Below are 21,418 nucleotides of genomic sequence, written 5' to 3' on the forward strand. Positions count from 1 at the left end.
AGCATCCTGGTACCTCGCACACCACCGTGTGCAGGAGGGCTCGCATGTGCCTGCCTCCACGCTGGCCCGTGAGCTCCTGAGGGCACGGGTCGTGTCTCATCCACGCTGTATCCCTCACAGCCAGTACCCGGGCTCTGCACATAGTAGGTGCTCAGCAAAGGCCCTCTGGAGGCACAGCCCCATCCCTTTCCCAGCCCTGGGGGAGCTCAGAATTGGGGGGGTGGGAGGCCCCCGGGGCTCCTTCTGTTCATAGATGAGCCCCTGGCAGCCGGGCCAGGAAAGGGGTCTTCTTGGTGCCAGACCTGGAGCCCGGGCCAAGTCCCCAGGGCCTGGAGGGCCGGCCCCTGGGGACAGCCTACCGGCCAGGCGAGGCTGCTGCCCCAGCAGCCCATCCTGAGGCTGGAGGCTCAGGCTGCTCTGGGGCCCCATGGGTCCCTCTCCGTGGGCCCGCCAGGCCTCGGGTGCAGCGGCCGGTGACAGAGCCCCCTCCACACGTGCAGGGCGGCCTACACCGTCCGTCTCAGGGGCCTTCCCAGGAGGTGCGGCTGTCGATCCACAGTGAGCAGGGCCTTTCTGTGAGGTACCTGCCTTCTCATTGTTCCCCCTCCATGTATTTGAACTTTAAAAATGTGTACATATTCCTGCCACACCCCGGAGCAGATGCCAATTAAAAGCTGCCGCGTCCTTGAACGCAGGGCTGAGTGACTTTGGGCCACTTCCTTCATCTTCCAAAGGCTTCATGTCCCCATCTGAGGACAGGGTCACAGGGACCCCCGCCCCAAAGGGGTGCCCTGAGGGCGGGAGGCGCTGACGCCCAGGAAGCAACCTGCCCCATGTCTGGGCACCGTGATGTTTCACCAAATGCAGCCATCGCTGTGGCCATGTGTTGAGATGACGTGTCCCTCGTCTTGCTCAGTGAAGCAGGTCTCACTATCGCCGTGACTCACACTGTGGAACCCAGAGGCCCAGAGAGGGCAGGGCGCCTGCCCAAAGTCACACAGCCCCCACGGAGAGGAGCCGGCTCGGCAGCCTCAGAGCCGGAACGGAGGCGGTGTGACCGCGGACCCCCCAGCGAAGGTCTCCCCTTGGGGGGAACCAAGGCTAGGCACGCAGAAGGCCTTACCTGCAAGGTCAAGGAGGAGGTGGCAGGTAACTGCTGGCACTCAGGACGCTCTTCCTGCAGGCCGGGGGCCTCCGGTTCCTCGGGGGGCGCAGGCTGGGGCGGCGTGGGCGTGGGTGCGGGCGCAGGCACGGGCGCGGGCGCGGGCGCGGCGGAGGCCTCGCCGCTCGGGCACTCCTTTATCTTCACAACCAGGTCGCAGCACGTGTAATCGCCTGGGAGAGGAGAGCGAGAGCCCGTCAGAGGGCAGCGGGTGCCTTTCGCCGGCTCCCCAGCGCCCTGCGCACAGCAGACGATGTGGAAAACAGAAATGCCGGCGGGCTGTCCACGGGCCCCATGAAGCCGCGATGTCACGGCTCGTCACAGACCCCCCGGCTGCCCTGGGCACCGGCAAGAAGGTTTGCCGACGGCCAGACTTTGCGACCGGCTGTGCTGATCATGCCGCAAGGGCTTCCCTTGGCTTCTGATGCACAAATTCCTTAGCTCACGTTGAAAAGAAACGTTTCTATTCCGTGCTTCCTATTAAGTGTGTCCTGCACAATTATGACACTTCAGTTGTTTGTGGACAGAGTATCATTTATCTTATGTTTGCTCCGTTAATGCTGCAAGACAGAGGGGCATGTTCAATTATGCTGCCCTGTCTCAGGAGGACTTGGTCCCATCCGGGGCCACAATGACATTCCTCTGTGGACAGGGTGGGCCGGGGCCGGGGGCAGAGCTGACTCCACAGCCCTCGAGGCAGGGCGGCCTCAGGGCGAGCAAGGTGCATCCATACACACTCACTGTCTCCAACCAGCCCCTCTGCCTGGAACACAATGTCCTTTCAGTCTGTCCCAGGCCCCCTTCCTGTCGGAGCGCCCGCCCCCACCGCGCACCCCGCCAGCCTCACCAAACCTCCCAGGTTCCAAAACTCAACCCGGACCTTCCTGTCCTCGGCCACGGGCCTCTTGCCACACACCGCTTTGCTCCCCACCCCCCCGCGACCTCCGACCTCCAGGCTGAGCCCCAGTCCCCGTGGAGGCTGCCCGCCCCTTCCCAAGGCTCCGCCCCCCGCCTGTGTTCCCACAGTGGACGCATGTCACAGTCAGCACACCCGGGATGTTTTAACCCCCTCGAGGGCGGGGCTGTGTCACAGGCAGCCTGGCCAGGAGCCCAGCAAGAGCGCGTCCTGTAGGCAGCGGAGAGGCGGCCATCGGGCGGCCCACCCGTCCCCAGGATGCGTCTCCAGGGCCCCGTGAGTGTCTGGCCGAACCCCCTGCGGCACCCTCCACCTTTCACGCCGGGACCCTCTCTGACCAGCAGCCCTGTCTCTGCTCAGAACCCATCAGCTTTGCCCACTACCCACAAGCCCTGCAGGCGGCCCGGCGGCCCAGGGCTTGCTCAGGGTGGACGGCGCGCCCCTGACCGGCACTCTTCATTCGGAACCGGTGAAGCGCCGCTTCGAGGCTCTCAGGACCTCCCCCTTGGTTTGTGTGAGCGTCTGCTCTTGATTTTTCTGGAGGATTTCCCTGCCGTTGCCCTTCAGACCTAAACACAGGCCCCTCCAGCTCGAGTTGATCACCCCACTACATACTGTCCCCGTTTCCCATTGGGAACCTTCCCTCTAGCTCACCCCGTTCAGGGGAAGCCACAGGTTCCTCCCCACCCGCCCGACCCCCGCAGGCCCAGCTGCCAAGGGCAGCCCTCACAGGCCCGCTTTCTCAAGCTCATGACAAAGCTCCGCCCACCACGTCTGGGGAGCAGCCCCTGCTGGGACCCCTCCTCCCCAGGGACCCGGTCTGTGCCCCAGCCTTGCTCTCTGCATCCTCGCTCCTCCACACTGTCGGGGAGGCAGCCTCCTTCAGAGAAAATCCAGTGAGGCCTCCATCCCTTCAAGGGCCTGGCCCTGCATAGCCCACGCTCCCTCAGTGGGTCTATGAGGCCCTTCCAGCTGGACTGGTATGGCTTTAGGCTCCCGCCGGCCCCTTCCCTGCTGCCCTGCACTCTGACCCCCGGACCCCAAACCTGCCCCACTCCCTCCCTCAGCTCTTTGCATTGGGGGCGCCCTTCCCACCGCTGGCTGGCGATGCTCTCAGGCTCCGAAACCTCCAATCCCGTCTTAGTTCCTGCTCCGCAGCGCTTCCCCCTGGGAGGCGTCTCTGTTCTCCGCTTCCTGGACCCCGTTGTGATGCTCATGGCTCTGGCACTGGCCCGAGAGCGCCTGGAGGGCGGGCGCCACTGAGCACAGTGCCTGGCACACAGTAGGTGTCTACCAAATGCTTCTTCGACGTACTAATGCACGAAGAGCTACGGATTAACCTGGTTCCAAGTGAAATCATTCTCATCCATTGTCACGAACATTTTCTCTTTTACAACCCCAACCCCAACTAGGGGCACTCTAGTATTTCTCTTTCTGCCCTGACCCATAGCCATTTGGGGAAGCCTTAGGGGTAATGGAAAAATCAGTACTTCCCCACGGACACACTGGGCGCCACAGGCTCTTTTCTATTTTATTCTTATGTTCTGGAGAGCAATGATGGCCTGGTGTGAGCTCTCGGGTCCCTGCTGCGGGCCAGGCTGGCCCTGGGACCGGCCCCAGGGGCACTGTGGCAGCTGCCACCTCTCAGCCGTCACCCTAGTCACCAGCCGTGCAGGACCATGCGCACCGGCTGCCTTCAGCACAGCCACCTCAGCACCGGACACCTTCCCCAGCTGAGCCCGTAGCCAGCTGCGCACCTGGGCGCGGCCTTCTCAGCCTCAGGAGATGCTGGCCTGGCGCACGGGAGGGCTGGGGCTGCCTGCCCTATGAGGGGCAGCCTCTTCCATGCGGGGAGGTGGTGTCCGCTACCCTGGAAAGCTACCCTGGAAACCTGCTGGTCTTGCTTTCCCGCACCCCCCCACCCCCGCCGAGTTGGAGGAGGGCAGCTTCCTGTGGGAACCGGGCCAGGCAGCTTCAGCACCTCCTTCCAGCGGCGTCGAGGAGCCGTCCTGTCCGCCCTGCATCCTCGCTCCTTACCTCTGGGGAGCTCTCTCTGCATCTGGCCCCCATCCTCGTCCTGTGGAGAGGTGCTCAGATCTTGTAAGGGGCACAGACACCCGGGGGAAGAGGTGCCAGGTTTCAGGAGGCTTTGCTGCTGCGGAGACTCTGTGCACTCAGGAGGGTCGCTAGATGGACAGAGGCCTGGAGAGCGGAGCTCAGCGGGATGGAAACCTGCCACCTGCTCCCGCTCCACCGTGGGAGCCGACTGAGGCACACGTGCCTCTCGGTGCTTCTCGTTGCTTCCAGAAAAGGCTTTTATTTCTACTAAAAATAAAATGAGAGTTGTGCTCAGAACATCTGAGAACGCAGGCCCAGCTGACGCCCGGACTTCTGCACCTGGCGCCCTCCCAGGGACGGCAGGCGGGCTGCAGAGCTGCCGGGGGGGGGGGGGGGGGGCCTGGAGCTGCCACTGCCCTCGGAGCGGGACCGCCACTTCTGAGGGTACTTCCCCCGCACACGCTGCTCTTACGCGTTTGCCTCTGAAGGAACTGGGCTCTCTGGTGCCCTTAGGGACTCCAGTGACCTTGACCGTAGGCCATAGAGTCAAGTCCATTGCCCCTGGGGCCAGATGCCTGGTTCAGAGCCCTCCTCGACCGTCCCCAGCTACCCAGTCTCCTCGAAGAAATCGAGTTACTACTACTATAACAAGGCGGTAGTACTACGTGTTTTTATTTTTAGCGTAGTATCTCTTTTTATAAATTTACCTATGTATGTAAGAAGATATTTATGCACTTTCTGTGATTACATTTTATAGAATAACATTTATATTATTAAGATTAATATTAACATCTAGGTAGTACTAAAATAGAATAATGACCAGCATATTGTCATTCTTGCTTGGACAGCCTGTTTTCTTGCAGTAACTTGAGTATATTACTGCCTTTCTCCTTCTTTACAAAAATGCACAAAAATGAGAGTGTGAACCTGCTTGGGACTCACTGGATACAATTAAGATGAAGATGGAAATCACAGGCACCGGAAGAAGCAAACCTTGAACCTTAACTCAGCGGTTACTGGATGTCAGCCAGAAACTGGTTGATTTCGTGCTGAGTTGTGAAGGAAATGAACAAAATTAAAGAGCCAACTTGAAGTGCTTCATAAATACAATCAAAGATTGGGCCTAACGTGGGAAATACAGAATTAGGGATCTTAAAATTCTCTAGTCACAGAATCTTGTTTCTCAGCATCTGTTCGGGACATCGGCCGTGAAGAATCCCGATTTGGGGGCTTTGCAGGGCCAGCCTGACACGCGATTCCCCCGCTTCCTGCCTCTCACGTCAGCCCTGCTCCTCCTCCAACCCCAGTCGGACCCTCACTTCCAGAACCAGGTCTGGAAACCCCATTTGGGGCACATACAAATGCCTCCCGGGGTCCCTGTCGAGAGGGAAGTGCGGTCCAAGGCCGCGGGATTCCCGTGGAAACGGCTCTGGGCTCCGCTTCTCAGCCCCTCTGGGGCCGCTGGCAGCCCTCCCCGGCCGGGCTGACATCATTTTCCGGGTTTTCTCAGAGCTTCTCACAAACCTCGATCGTGTCAACCCCAGCTCGGCTGGAAACACGTGGCCCTGAGAGCGCCTTCTGCTAAGAACGCTGCTCCCTTTGAAGAACTATTTTTGAAAATCAGAACCAGAGAGAATCCCCGGGGCCTCTGAGGAGAAGCACATGCCATGTGAAAACAGCGACAAAGGCTAAGTGTCCAGCAGCCAAGCGAGCCCGGGGCCCAGGTGGCCGGCTAGGCCGCCGCCAATGTGCGGAGAATGGAGGCCCTGATGCCGCCTGGTCTCCCCTGCCCTCATCTCCAGGACGACGAGGCTCAGGCATCTCATGTCCCCTCATCCCTTCCTTCCTTGTCCCCTCCCCAAATGACCATCATCTCCCAATGAACCCAGCAGGTGGTGTCGCGGCGGCCAAACCGCTCCTCCGATCACTCCCGTTTCATGGGGACTTGCTGAGCTCCTCAGGTCTGGCCTCGGAGGGCAAGCCATAAGAAACAAGACATATTTCTTTCACGAGCTTGTCCTGAGAGACCGCTTAGGTACTTAAAAGTGGAAATATGTTTAACTGTTTTCTTAAACTCTACAGTGAGTATTTGTGTCTAGGAAAAGCATTTCCCTTATGTCCTAAAGAGGGGAGGGATTTCTTTGCAAAAACAAGCTTGTCACGGTCTTCCTGAAAACCATCTCTTTGGAGCCAGGTGAAGAGGGCAGAAATCTCTAAGAATGACACACTGGTCCTGAACCCACGTCTCCTCGGCAAGCCCGGGGACAGGAGAGAGGCCCTGCGCACTTTTATTTTTGCTGGCTGTCTCAGGCCGGCCAGCAGAGGAAACTGCTCCGCCTGACGTTTGGAAGGTTCGGGGGCACAGCTGTGCGTCACCTCACGCGCACGCTCCCCTGGCCGCGCGTTACACAGAATGACCACGGGCTGCGCACTGCTCCTTCCCACACTCCCCGCCTCTTCCTTTCTGGGGTCAGACTATCCAACTTATTCATCATTTCGAAACAGTAGGGAAAAAAGACGGTCAATTGGTTTTCATTCGGCTTTTAAATCTCTCCATGCCCAGCCATATTTCTCTAAAGCAGGGGCGCGCCCGCTTTTGGCACCTCTGGATCACACCGGAAGAAGAGGAGTTGTCCTGGGCCACACATTAAATACACAAACATTAACGGAAATAAAAAAAAAAAGTCTCATAATATTTTAAGTACATTCACAATCTTGTGTGGGCCGCGTTCATAGCCACCCTGGGCCACGTGTGGCCTGCGGGCTGCGGACTGGACCCCCTGCTCTAAAGCTTCTCTCGGGAAGGGCCATCGTCAGCTTCCAGCCCCTCTGGTTCTTCTGGTTCCTGCCACGCTCAGGGCCATCCTGTGTCTCACCTTGATGCCTTTCAAAGAAATCCTTTGGATCAAACGGTAGAGTAAACCCAGGGCCCTTTAAAAAGGGAGATTCCAGGCCTAGCCTGTCTTGAGGTTCCATTAGTGCTGAGTGATTTAAGAAAAATGGTTACGAAAATGGTCATTGTTAACATCTTTCCCATTAGCCTCAGGGGAAGCAGGGTGAGGAGGTCCAAGACCCTCTTTGTACTATTGTTGCACCATTTCTCTAAGTCTCCAACCAGTTAAAGCGTAAATGTTTTTTAAAAATGGTCACTGGTGTGAGGTTAAAACCAAACTTGACCAAGCAGCAGTTTCTGAACGAGTCCCAAGTCGTTCTCAGTAGCTCTGTAACGGGACTTGCTGTCCCTGCATTTGTCAGAACGCCAGAAATGGCGTAAACATGGTGGGAAAGCCTGTGCTGTCTTTATTAAAACACCCTGCGCCTCCTCGGCACGGCTCACGGTTTCCGCCCATTGGCTGCCGAGCAGAGGGGGACCCACAGCCACTCGGAACTGACCCCCACCCCACGTTCAGCTCTGTCCACCACGCGCCGTATGGCCCGTCAGGGAGGCGAGGGCACAGACTATCCCAGCAGGGCCGAGTTTGCAGCAGGGCCCCGTTCAGAAAGAGAGAAGGCATTTCACATACAAATGATGGGAAGGCTTGGAGCACACGCCCATAGAGCAGGGCTCTCCTCCCGCCTGGTTCCACCTCCCAGTAACCATGTGACCGCGCACAAGCCACCCCGTCCCTCTGGCCTCCAGTTACTCATCGGTACAATGGGATAGTCACCATCCTGCCCTGCGAGGAGGAAATGGACAATACGAAAACTCAAAAGAATAGTGCATTGTGCAAAGGTGAGTCTTTGTTATGTTTAACCAGCCCAAAGAGAGCCCATAGGTAAGGCACAGCCTTAAAAACATGATCCTTAATAGGATCCAGAGAGACTCCTTATTTCAAGTTTAGATGCACACAAGGGGACACAGGTAATAAGACCGTTCGCTCTGTTCCTGACCCATGTCCCACCCCCACGCCCAAAGACTGCTCCCCTGCCCACTTGTCAAACTCGTGGGGTGCAGGCTAGTGAAGGCCCATGGGGGTTGGGGGCTGGACACCCGCCGTGGTAGATAACAGCTGTCCTTTGCGTGGGGCAAGCCAAGCCGTCATCCTGAGCCCAGGGAAGCTCTGGGGGAGCGGGGGGCGGGGGGGGGAGGCGCGGGGGAGGGGCTCTGCTCTTGCCCCTTACACGTGCAGCCCCTCCTTGGGTCACATCAGGGGCTTTTCTGCTGGGAAGCAGGTAAGAGGAAAGGAAGTGGCGCCAGCAGCAGGGGCCGGAGGAGACCTGAGACCCTCAGGGGACTCAAACGCACCGCGGGGCCTGAAAGGGCAGCACCAGCCTCTGCCCCGCCAAACCCTTCTGTTACCCTCCTCGCTTTCAAAGATGCCCTGACACCTGGATGCTAACAATGCGCACCCCGGGGTGGGGGAGGGGCACGGGGAGACTCATGCCACACCTGCGCTTGACCCCAAACGGTCACCCAAGGTCAACGCTGGCCTACAAACATTCAGAATGTCTCCAAAAAGTCCTGTCACTGGGGGACAAGCTCTTGAGTCACACAGGTTTGCCCTGGAATTGGGGAGGCGAGTACAGTGAAAATCAACAAGGCATGGGGTTCCCAGCGAGCCAGCAGAGCCCACCGTGCCTGGATCTGGGGGCCTTCAGGGTGAGTCCCCACGCTCCACCCGCAAGGACACAGCTGGGGACGTGGCCACAGGCCTGCTGTTATTTATACACTTGCAGCGGGGCGGGGGGGAGTTCGTTTCCCCCCTGAGGATGCCTTTCTCTCATTAACGCTAATGAGCGTCACGTGGCTACGCTGAAGGCCTTTCATTTTCCAGATTTTCTAAAAATAAAATGTGGTGAAGGAAAACATATGTATTGTTTCTATTTGAGATTGTAAAAACACAAACAAAAAGGAAACAGACAGATTCACTGCCCAAGAGATCCTGCTCCCTCTCAATTATAACAACAGATCGGGGACTTGACGTTAACCAGGTCTGGATGGGGGATAATACGAACTCCTGCTGAACGTGCCACACAAGCACAGCGTAAGCAGCGCCCTCCTTGTCCCCTGCCCAACGCGCCCCCTCTTCCCATGCTTGATGACCAGGATACTGAAAGGCTTTCTTAGCTACTAGACTACGGTGGGGCCCTGTGTCAAGGCTCAGAATAGAGCTGTAGTCCAGGAAAGTTTACTGCAAAGAAAATTACTAAAAGGGGTTTTTTTTTTTTTAGGAAGTCCTAACGACTTTCACTATACATGTGTAATTATGTAGGGCAGGGATTTAAAAAATAGCTCTTGGCTATAATTCAATCACACTCTCACACACACACACACACACACACACACACACCCTTTTAAAGTTCCATGTTTACAGAAAAGGCGGTGACAGAATGTCGATACTATTCTAACCCTAACAGCACCATGGGCCAAACTCAACATGTCACAAAATAGCAGCACGGGCAATGGACTTCTGGTCAACCTCGTGTCACGTAAGCGTCGTAGTTTCTAAAAGTGGCTACATTTGCTCAGTCTTCTATTGGCATGACCATTTCCAATTTCTACCTAGGATCATCCCCAGTTTTACTTTCCCCATCACTTGAACTTGTCGGCAGCTTTAGAGGTGGCCACGCCTCCACACACCGTTCGGTCCAGGGCTTGGAACCTAAGACATGCCTAGTCTCTGCCTGGCGGTGAAGGCTTTTCCTGGGGACTGGCGACTGCCCGAGGCCCACACAGTTTCATACATTGGAAAATGATTCCGTGACTTATTGACGCCCAAATCCAGGCCATACCTTCCTTGATTTCTTCCTTTCCCCCAACTCCCCATGGAAGTTACCGTAACCAACAGTCCTGTGAAGTCTACCTGAAACCCACCTTGAATTCGTCACCATCTCACCTGGATGACTCCCCTGCTCTGTCCACTGTCTTGCTTCCACCTGAGAGCGTGACAAAATGTAAGTCAGATCATGACAATTTTCGGCTTAAATCCGAAGAGATGTCCATCCCACTGGAAGTTCTCCTGATGCAATCTGGCTTTTGTTCACGTGGTACCTCCTCCTCTGCCCCCTTTCCGCTCTGGTTCCACTAGCCTTGGTCTTGATCCCAGAATGTGCCTGCTCCATTCTTGACCACACTGAGAGTCTTTGATCAGCTGTCCCTTCTGCTCCAAATGCCCCTCCTCTCCACTGTTACAAGGTGGGCTCCTTCTTATCATCTAGCTCTTGGCTGAAACGTTACCTACTCAGAGACGTCTTTCCTGACCAGTCCATCTAAGGAAACCAACAAGTGGCCAACTCAGTCACACCCCCGGTTTCAATGCTCTGCAAAAACTCTTACCACCTCTCAAGACTTTCTCATGGTGACGCTCCTACCTCGTGTCCCTCTATCCACTCAATAGCAAGCTTCATGAGCAGAGACCCTGTGTGGCTTACCAGGACCTCTGACACCCGGATGGTGCCTGGCACTCAATAAATACTCATCCGGTGACTCACACCACCATGTCCTCAGTAAGGCCACTGAGCCCACAAGGAGCCTGGCAAAATCCTCAAGACGCACTTGCCTGTTGGGTACCAGTAGGAGATGAAGAGACAGAGAACCCCCACCCAAAAGTACCGTCGGGGCAATTCTGACAGTTCCTTAGGGGTAAACATTAATTCAGTAACTCAAAGATACTTTCTTAGGGTCAAGATTCCTGTTAGGAACCAGGGATGCGAGTCAGCACAGAGACGCGGCCCCCAGCCCTGCGGAGCGGGCAAGCTGCAGACTGCGAGGGAGAAGGAGGAAGCCTAAACCAGGGATGATTCCTTCCGCGCTCTTCTGGTAGCAAAACCAGGTCACTCTGGAGGAGCCTGGGTGCTCTCGATTTTGGTGGCCTCAGGGAGGGCTGTTTTGAGACTCAGCCTAATTCCCGAACACAGAGCCAGCTCTGTGCTCTCCAGGCATTTTTTTCTGTGAACCATCTGCTCAGGAAAAGGCTGGAATCCTTTCTCACCTGATCTGGGCCACCGATGGGTAGGGGCTGCAAATCCATTTGGCTGAAAGGGGCGAGAGGAGGAGGGTTGTGGGGGGAGAGCACCCAGCTGGGAGGGGGTGGGACATCACCGCTTCAAGAGGACGTGTCTCATTAGAACCGTCTCACCGGGGGTGTCAGTTCCAGCCCTTTTCTGCTCCAAAAGCTTTTACAAACTACGTGGCAAGCTTGACCGATTCCGACTTCACATTCCCTCTCTCTGCACACTATCTTAGCAGAAGCACAGATGGGTAGAAAATTAGACAAAAGCCAGGCAGACAGAAGAGTGGAGACAGAGAAGCAAAGAGATCGATTACACTTAGACCGAAATCATTTACTTCCTAGAGAACGGGTAGCTGTAGCTCTGGCTTTTCCCTGGATTTGAAATTACACATTTTCCAGTTCTGACACGACCGCCAGCCGAGCTGTGTGAGCGCCGTTTCCAGGAAGGAAGCCGGGGATCAGCGTTGCCGGCCACACAGACCAGACGGCCAGGCCTGGTGTGCCATCGGGGAGAAGGAGAGGGTCCGACTGTCTGAGATTCAAAGGGGGCGTGCACTTCCTCGCAGACAAAAACTAGCCTGCATTTTAAAGGGCCGCTTCTCTGCTGGAAAGGGAGCTAGGGAACACGTTTGGTTTTGGCGACCCTTCGTTTTAAGTTCCCGCACCTGTGACACAAGGGACCCTGGCTGAATAACACATGACAATACGCAACATTCACAAATTCACTGCATTTCCAAATTACCGTCTGGAAGATATTGTTGGCCGAAGCAACACGCTGGAAGACAGTCACGGTATGTGGTTTATATCCCAATGAGGCTGTTATTAAATAAATCTTTTAAAAAGCAAGCCTGCTCACCATGTGGCCAGCAGGTCTGGAAGAGGCGGGGACAGCTGGGAGTCACATGGTATTAAATGAGGAGCCTTTCATGCTTAGCAGGTGGAGCCCGGGTGAAAGACGCTGTTGCTCACTTAGCATCCTGCTTGTTGCTAGTCCTCTGACTTACACTCTCATTTCTTTTGGTTGAGGAATGAATTCAACTCAGCTGCAAGACTCCAGCTTTTGTTCCTTAAGCTTCATAATGTAATTAACGACTCACATCCACTTACATCATGTTAAAAACCCTCTTCTAGTCCTTTCGCAGCTCACCCTGCACTCAGAGCCTGCGTGTTGATTTCCTCGCTGCTCGGGAGAAAGGCAGCAAGCTCACTTGCGAGCAGGGCGCTGAGTCTGGAAAGATGGATGATACGGTAGCCCGGTGAAGCTGTCTCAAAGGACATGCACGAGGTGTGTGGTCTGACGTCACCGATGTGTCTTGACAAGGAAGTAAGAGTGCATCTTCAGGGTGAGACTTCGTGCTGTTAGCGCCATAGGCAGAGCCCTCATACCGACCGGATGGGGGCGTTACGCCTTCGTCCAGGCAGCTCTGTAGTGCTTCACCGGCGCACAGAGTGCGCCTGGAGCCTTCGGTCCAGAACTCCTTTCCATTATCACCGCAGCTTGTTTGCCACCCTTCAAGCCCCAGGGACCCGAGGACATGTTCCGCTTGTCATTCTCCAAGACTTTCTGCATTGCGTGTCTGCCACGTGTGGCTCCCGCGCCCCGGAAAGTCCTCTTCCATCTCGCTGGTGGCTTCTGCCCCTGAGACGTCGCCAGCTCTCTCACCGGAAAGGAACTCCCTGCTCCGCAGGCTCGGCTGAGGCTCAGGTGCTTCTGCAGGGTGGACTCGGGCTCGTTTTGCATTTCTCTCTTTCTCGTCAACCTGTGTGTGCCTCGGGCCAGAGAAAGTTACCTTTCCCTTTACGGTATCGCCCACAACACGGAGCACAGTGGTTCATCTGTCCTCTATTTTCAGTAAAAGTTTACAATGTGCTCTTTTTGCATTCCAGGCCTTCAATGCATCAAGCCCGCTAGACCCAGCATTACTTGGTGTTGTCACAACAAGCCCAGGTCTCCAAAGGCAAAGGGCTCAGAGTCCAGTAGGAGAAAGGTAAAATGCAAGTTCAACAGGATTCAGGGACCTCATGCGCTGGCCCAGATGGTGCAGGCTAACCATCAGGGTTACACGGCAGAGCTGGTGCCAGAAGACCCTGAACACGGAAGAGCCCAAGGGCAGATAGTTTCCACAGTAGGAAACATTCATGGCCAATAACGCTCTATTCCACCTTACTTGACATTTGAGGTTAAACAAGAGTGAGATGCCATCTCTCGCCTGCCAAATGAGCAAAGTATAACTCTGTATGGATACTACTCAGTTCTAGAGGGGTCGCCAGGACCGTCCCTCCCACCAGGCCAGTGGCAGCGCATGCAGCAGCCACACTTTGTAAAGGAATTGTTCGTGCAGAATCAAAAGTCTTAAAACCATTCCAGTCATTCCCCCAACGCTTCTTCTTCCCAACGCAGAATTTAACCACAGGCACAAATGCGACCGAAGATGCAGACGCAAAGCCATGTATTAAGTGTTCTTTACAGTGGTGCAAAACAAGAAAGCAAGCTACCTGCCCAGCATTCATGGTTAAACATTTATATCACTGTATTATCTGAATGCTAGCTATTTCATGTATTTGGAAAGAGTTTTTAATAACCTGGGAAACTGTAATAATGTTAGAAAAAGTCTAATAATGTTGGAGGAAAAAACTTAAAGAATAGACACCATTTAAGTCTAATTATGTAAATGATGAGATATATGATATACATATATAGGAGAATTAGTATTGTAATGACAACTATTAGTCTGCAAATTCAACTTTGTATAACCCCATACATCTTAACATTATTTTTTAATGGATGCCCAGTTTAAAGTTCTACTGGAAAAAATAAATGAATGAGATCTTTTATTTCTGCAATGTAGTAGACTGGATACCCCAAACTCTTATGCCACAAAGCAAATGAAAACTCTGGAATAAACATACATACATATTTTACATATATGGCCCAGCTGGCAGGAAAGCCAGGAGCCATGTCCAGCACCCCCAGAAGAATGGTGGGGAGCAGAGCCATCTGCCCGAAGGGCCATGGCTGATTTCTGCTCATCTAGAGCCTTGGGTTTAAGGCCAAACAGAGATGCGGAGACAAAACCTGGCACTTGAGAATGTGGGAACGCAACTTGGAAAGCCTGCGTGGAATTTCAGTTCATAATCACAAGCTGATCCCCTTTCAGGACTGGGGCCAAAATTCACACGACCTGCTTAGTAGGAACAGCCATGAGCTCAAAGTTTAGCACAATGTAAGCCCACCTGGAACAAGCATGGAACTCTCTGGAGGAACTTAGAGAATTTCCACAGAAAAAGTTCCAATCAACACGAGCTCAGAATCATAATAACAATATATTGGGTTGGCCAAAAATTTTGTTTAGTTTTTTTCCATATGATGGTAGCGCTTGGTTGTCTTTAACTTCATTTGAAACAATTTTGTTAGACTGCACTGTGACAGCCGTCAGAACAGCGCGCACTTTTTAAAAACCTTATCAAAATTGGTGAATTTTTGGATGGCCATTTTAGTATTAAAGATGGAAGAAGATACACAACATTTTCGGCATATTATGCTTTATTATTTCAAGAAAGGTAACAATGCAACTGAAATGCAAAAAGAAAAAAATTTGTACAGTGTATGGAGAGCTGCTGTGACTGAATGTATCAAAAGTGGCTTGTGAAGTTTCTTGGTACTATTGACATTTTGGTCAAAAATTTCTTTGTTGTGGGGCTGCCTTATGCACTGGAAGATGTTTAGCAGGACCCCTGGCCTCTACCCACTAAAAGTAAATAGTGGGAAATAGCCGACATACTCAAAATATCCAAGTCAATAAAGTTATTGGTGAAAATGAAAAATGTATCTTTTATTTTATGGAAAAAACTAAGTGGACTTTTTGGCCGACCTTGTATATGAACCAGAAATCACAACACATGCAAGAAACGAACTCCATTACCCAAAGTCAGCAGACAAGTCAAACTGCAGAATCAAGACCCACTTATACCTCAGATATTAGAAACATCAGGTACAGGATAGAAAATAATTGACATGTTTGAAGTAACAAAACAGTTAATTAAAATTTTAAGTGAAGAACAGGAGATTATATAACTGACCAGAGTGATTCCAAAGAAACTTAAAAGCACCCCAGAAATGAAAAATACACTAATTAAAATTGAAAACAGGTAAATTTAAATATAGCTGAAAACAGAATTAGTGAAGTACAATATAAACCTAAGAAAAGTTTACTGAATGTATCACAGTCAATGGAAAATGTCAGAAGATAGAATGAGACAGTATAATATGAGTCTACAGTCATACATCTCATGATGACCAACGTTTCTGTCAATGACAGATTGTATATGCTACGGTGGTCCCATGAGATTTTAGTGGAGTGTAATAGTGATGCTGAAAGGAAAGGATGGACCCACCTAAGCTGCCAAATTTACTGTCAATCCTGAGTGGTTTAAACAGAAGGAGCTCAGCACACTCTCTCCACCCTGTGCCCACCGTGGCCCCCGTCTCAGCATCCATCGCGGCTAGAGCCTGGAGTTGGTGAGGGAGTGAGGGAAGAGGAGGAATCCATCAGTAGACTTATTTTTTAAAAAGTATAATGTATCATGACTGACTAGAGTTTAATCTAGAGCTATATAGCTCATTTACATATGCAAAGCAAGGTAATTCCCCATTCTTACCAAATAAAGCAGAAAAATCCCATTGTTATTCCAATAGGTACATAAAAAGTATGTCAATATTCCACACCCATTGATAATAAAAGCTTTCATCAAATGAGGACTAGAAACAATAGAAAAGCCTGAATGAAGAATAGGGAAAGGATTTGGATAGATATTTCTCCAAATAAGACATACAAATGGCCAATAAGACCCTGAAGAGATACTCAGCATCACTAAGGAATCTTTAGGGAAACACACATCAAAACCACAATGAGAGACCACTTCACACCCATTATGATGGCTATTATCAGAAAATAACAAGTGTGAACAAGAATGTAGAGAAACTGGAAAGTCTGTGCATTGTTAATGGAAATGTAAAATGGTGCAGCTGCTGTGGAAACTGGAATGGTGGGTTCTCAGAAAATCACACACAGAATTACCATAGGATCCAGCAACTCCACTGCTGGATATATAATACCCAAACAACTAAAAGCAGAGACTCAGAAAAATATCTGTACATTTATGCCCATAGCAGCATGATGCACACAAGCCAAAAAGTGGAAGCAACTCAAGTGTTCACCGACAGATACATGGATACACAAAATGTGGCCTATGCACACAGTTGAATATGATTCAGCCTTAACAAGCAAAGCAATAATGACACGGGCCACAACACGGATGAGTCTGGAGGGCATTATGCAAAGGGAAAGAAACCAGTCACAAAAAGACAGAGATTGTATGATTGCATTTATATGAGATCCCTAGAATATTCCAGCTCTGAGAGACAGGGATTATTAGAGTGAGGTGGCATTTTTAAAAATAAAACAATCAAAATTTGGAAAATTTGGAAAGGCAGCCAGTCTCTCACTACCAGACTCCTGCCATATGAGCTGCGTCCAATGCCAACGGTTCCCATTTAACAGTGTCTAAAATGTTCTCCATCTTTCAAATCCACAGACAGTAACAGAGTATATTTTGTGAGTCATAATATTCAAGAGACATGCATTTCTAGAATGAAATAGGGAAATCCTTGTTGAAACACCAACTTAGTACATGATTGGCATTTTCACCCAGTAGAGAAATATCTGATCAATAGTTGGTGGACAACTGGTCAACCATTTAGGAAAAATAGATCCTGACCTTGCAGCCTCTGAGTAAATCTAACCAGAGGGATTACAGGTTTAAAGAAAGGAGCTAGACAGGAACATATGCCAAAGAAGTCTATTCTGAGCCTGCCAGTGAAAACAAAGGGAAAAAGATTAAGAAGATAAGAATAATATCTGAATGTCAAAAATTACCATAAACAGACATGATGACTAAATGCAATGTGGTATCCTGGATGGGATCCTGGAACATAAAAAGAACATTAGTGGAAAAACTGGTAAAATTTGACTAAAATCTATAGTTCAGTTAATAGTATGGTACCAATCATTGATTCCTAGTTTAGATTAGTGATTTTCCACTATGGGTGATTTTGTTCCCCAGGGAACATTAAACATAAGGATTATTTTGAAGTGAAGGCAATTGAGAAGAAACAGGTGCAAGGAAAGCTCTCTGCCCTCCCTCTATTTGCCTAAAAGCATGACATAAATTTACAATGGTGTCCCTCCTCTCTCTTCCTCTCTCCTCTACAAGGAAGGACAGAAGTTAGTCACTGGAGACCACTTTGCACCCTCTCAACCTGAAGATGCCACCAGAGGAATCAGCGTAAAGTTTGCTTGCTTTTACCTACCATTAATTTCCTTTCATATGTTTACCTTCTCACTCTGCCAACCTTGGATGTCTACACCTGTTTTCCTTTTTCTTGTCATTTCTCCACAAAATTATTCTCTGTTGAAAATGCTATATAAGCCAGAGTTCTAAGCCACCACTTAGAGTTACTCATTTCCCCCTGGGTAGCTCCCATGTGCATATGAAAAATATATGTTAATCAACATATTTGTTTTTCTCTTGTTAAATATGTATTTTATTATAGGAGCCCTAGAGAGAACTTAGGTATAGAAGGAACATTATTTTTTATCTCCTATGTGATCAGGAACAGAGCTCTTAACCAGGGAGGCACAGACTCAGATTCCATCAAAGATCTGGCATAGATATTTTGAAAACACAGCCCAGATCTGTCTAATGTCCTCCCCTGCTTAAGAACACCTTTCTGCAGTCTGTGATAACAGCTGCTGAACCATGTGAGGTCACTAGGATGCCACATATGTGAGCTGTGGTACTCCACCCACAATAATACCTTCATGTGACTAAGACCCAACATGGGAAATAAATGACCCCGTGGTAGCAACGTGAACAAGATTTTTTCATTTAACTACAAATTCTTTGTGCAACAGTTTAAGATGAGTTAATGGCTGGTCCTACCATCGTCATTCATCTCTTATTCTCCAACATCAGTCGGGATCACTGAAAATAAGATTACACATTATAGAAAGGTCCAAGCTTCTGCTTGAAGATAATTTGGAGAAGAGCACAAAAAACAAACCATCAAGCCAAAGGAATTAAACACATCACCTGTTTCTCACATTTTTTTTTTTCTTTTCTTCAGGATCATGTATATCTGAAATACTTTTCCTTACAGAATTCACCATGCTATTATCACTTCCTCTTTTCAAAATCACGACTAAATTGATTCCCTGAAGACAGCTCAGGTGCAGCTGAAGACTGGTGACAATGGCCACATGCAGAGTCCCCACCAGGCACCCAAGGCCTGGTGCTCCTTGGTCAGTTATGTGAGAACAGGGGGTCGGCCACTGGCAGCGTCTGAACTGAAGCTGAGAAGGGTCCCCTTCCCAAGCCCATGGTGCTCCTGCTAGGCCACCCTGGTCATCATTGCTCTTGTTCCAGGGCTGCTCTGCGTTTCCAGTTTATAAACCTGACCATTATTCCATCAGCCCGCTACAGGCCTTGAGTTCATTCCTCTTACTCTACTTGGCAAACCTGAGCAAGTGGCCTGGTACAATGACTGTTTCCTAAACAATTGTGGGGACAGAGCCCACTCATGCAATTGAGGGAGTTAATCAGAAAGAAGGAAAAAAGCGCTTTTCCCCACAGAGACAGCTGGGCTGGCTGACAGGGGCCACTAAGTAGAGGCCACTCAGACTCTGGGCAATGATCTGAATATCATAGTCAGGATTTTTGGGGAAATGACACAATCTCATCCAGGTTTACCAAGCATTAATCAAATAAAAACAACTTGAAAATATGTGTTTTGTTCACAGATTTTGTTTTATAGGCATGGAATTTGACCATCTGAAGGACAATAAAGTCATTCTATGACAATAGTTGATTATTCTTATGAGTTCTTAGAGGAAAACAATAGTTTTAAACTTCTTTCCCCTCAATTTTAAAACCAAGTGAGGGTGCTACAGCTTTTACCTTACTTTTCACAACCTACCTGTGGACTGGAAATGTTACATGGCTCCGCACCCTTTCCTAGTAAGAGAGGTTTTGAATATGGCCATGGGGAGAGGTGGTTTGCAAAATAAAAGGCAGCAAGCTTTTAAGTGGCCCTGACATCAGCAAGGCTTTGTTGGGTCATCAGAATGGCCTGTTGCCCAGCTGGCACCCGGGCCCTGAGTAAGCGCCCTGCACTAGGCAGGGAGAGGCCGATGCCAGGGACTCGGGCGTGGAGCCCGACCTCCGCGACAGCACCATCTAGGAGAAGGAAAGGGCTGTGGTAACATCCCAAGTACAATTCATCACGTGGAAAGGCCATAACATTCTAGGGAGTCAGCACTTGAGAGCTGAGGCTGAGAGGATGCACTGAGGGTCGGTCACAATGGGGGGCACTGCCGAGCAGGTGGTCCACAGCCACGGCTGTAGCGGGGCTTGGGCTCAGGGCGGCGATTGGTCCTCAGCCAAGAGTGACTTTGTTGTCTCCCCCCAGCCAGATAATGTCTGGGGACATTTGCGTTTGTCACAACGGGGCGGGGGGCTGTAGCATCTAATGGGTAGAGGCTCAGGATGCTGTTAAACACCCCCCAACGCGCTACAGAAAGTTACCTGGCCCCGTGCGCTGACACTACTGAGGCCCAGAGTGGAAGGCAACGGAGCGGGGGGGAGGTGTTGAGTAAGCTCTCAGAGCCACGGCCAAGGTCAAGGTGAGAAGCAGGAACGTAAAGCAAAGCCTTCCCCTTCACCAGCAATCATGGAGACACCAGCTCAAACACGGCCAAACACCATCTTTCATCCGGAACTTTGCAGAGGTTTGCGAATTGGCATCTTGCCGTGGCAGGCGCATTTAGAAAGGGCCTTCCCCGGGCGTTTCCCAGAGCCCCGTTTGGCATTGCAAGTCAAGAACCTTAAAAAGGCTAATACTTGCTGACCTGCACATTCCATCTCAAGGATTTCTTTTTTTTTCAAAAGGAAATCATCCAGCACCCAGAAGAATCCTTGTATGCCAAGTCTTCACATTACTATCATTTCAAAAAGTAAAAAACGAGTAACAACTTTAAGGACAAACAATGAAGAAATAGTTCAACGTTGATATATCCATAAAGCACATCACTGTAGTCAATAAAAGCTATCTTCACGAAGCACGGTTCACAGCAGGAACTATTTATGACACGGTGCTAAGTGGCAGAGACCCAGAGGGAAACTGCACGCGCAGCTGAATCTAAGGCTGGCTCTCTGTGGGCTCGTCCCAGACAAACGCAGCCTGTGACATCCCGTTTCCTTGAGTGGCGCCCCAGCTCGCTGCATGAGACAAACCCCACTCACTGCTGCTGGGGTAGAGTCGAGTGGCAGAACCCCGGGAGACACGGCACTCATCCGGTGACCCCGCAAGGAAGTCCCTTTGGAATTCTTCCCCTCCGCACTTCCTCGTCTTTCATCACCGGTGACACTGTTCCACGGGAGACTTCTGGGACCTACGCCACTCACAGCCTGCGCCCGGACCGGGGCAGTCTCAGGCAGAGGGTCCGCCTCAGAACACCCACGCTTCGGGGGAAAGGATGCGGCCAAGAATGGCGCTGTTCAGTCTCTTCTCCAAAAGCATCTAACAAAGTCATGGGGTTTTGTTCCACCTGCTTGGATGTCTCAGGATCGGGGCGGCGGGGGGGGGAGCTCAGGTCCAGGCATGGAATGCAAAATGAAATTGGCAGCGAGTGACAGATCGAAGCCGGCGCTGTTGTAGGCACACAACACGCAGTGGGCAGGGAACCGTTTGGGTCAAGGCTGTGTGTCCTGTAGCGCATGGCGGAGAGTGAGATTTCAGGCTGGGAAGGATTTCTGAGCCACTAAATTTCCCCTGTGTCAAGTGAAATTACACATTAACTGTGGAGCTCACTCTCCTAATACGTTCTACTAGGATAGCTATCCACCGAATACAGGCGTTACTCCTCACGTCCACGACTGGCCTTCAAACAGCACCTTTGATTGTGACAGTGGAGACAGGGCCATGCTTGAGGCTGTCCCTGAGAAGGACACAGTAGGGGCCAGAGCTGTTCTCAGCTCTGGCACCTGAGGCCACATGGGCTCGGGCAAGTCAATTAAGGGTCAAGCCTCACTTGTCTTACCTACAAAATAGGGATAATGACACTCTCTTTACAGGATGGCTTGAATGGTTCGAAGTAACGGGTACAGTGGGTGTAGGCCAGGGCTGGGCATCTCGGATTTCACGGTGTGGCTGTTGGTAGGATGATGATGATGATGATGACAATGACAACAATGGCAATAAGGATGGCGAAA

General features: G+C 51.2%; 1 protein-coding gene across 1 annotated transcript in view; it reads right to left on the minus strand.

The window, feature by feature from the left end:
• The window catches only part of CUNH10orf90 (chromosome unknown C10orf90 homolog), a 149,489-nt gene that overhangs the window by 15,332 nt on the left and 112,739 nt on the right, over positions 1–21,418 (minus strand). Inside the window, exons 3-4 of the mRNA XM_054581789.1 lie at positions 4,116–4,403; positions 1,124–1,335 (exon numbers count right to left, since the gene is read on the minus strand). Coding sequence (XP_054437764.1) covers positions 1,124–1,335; positions 4,116–4,403 — 500 coding nt within the window. The remainder of the gene's footprint in view (positions 1–1,123; positions 1,336–4,115; positions 4,404–21,418) is intronic.

This window comes from Pteronotus mesoamericanus, unplaced genomic scaffold, assembly GCF_021234165.1.
Source record: "Pteronotus mesoamericanus isolate MK-2021 breed Mesoamerican mustached bat unplaced genomic scaffold, CSHL_Meso_final contig_657, whole genome shotgun sequence".
Taxonomy (NCBI): Eukaryota; Metazoa; Chordata; class Mammalia; order Chiroptera; family Mormoopidae; genus Pteronotus; species Pteronotus mesoamericanus.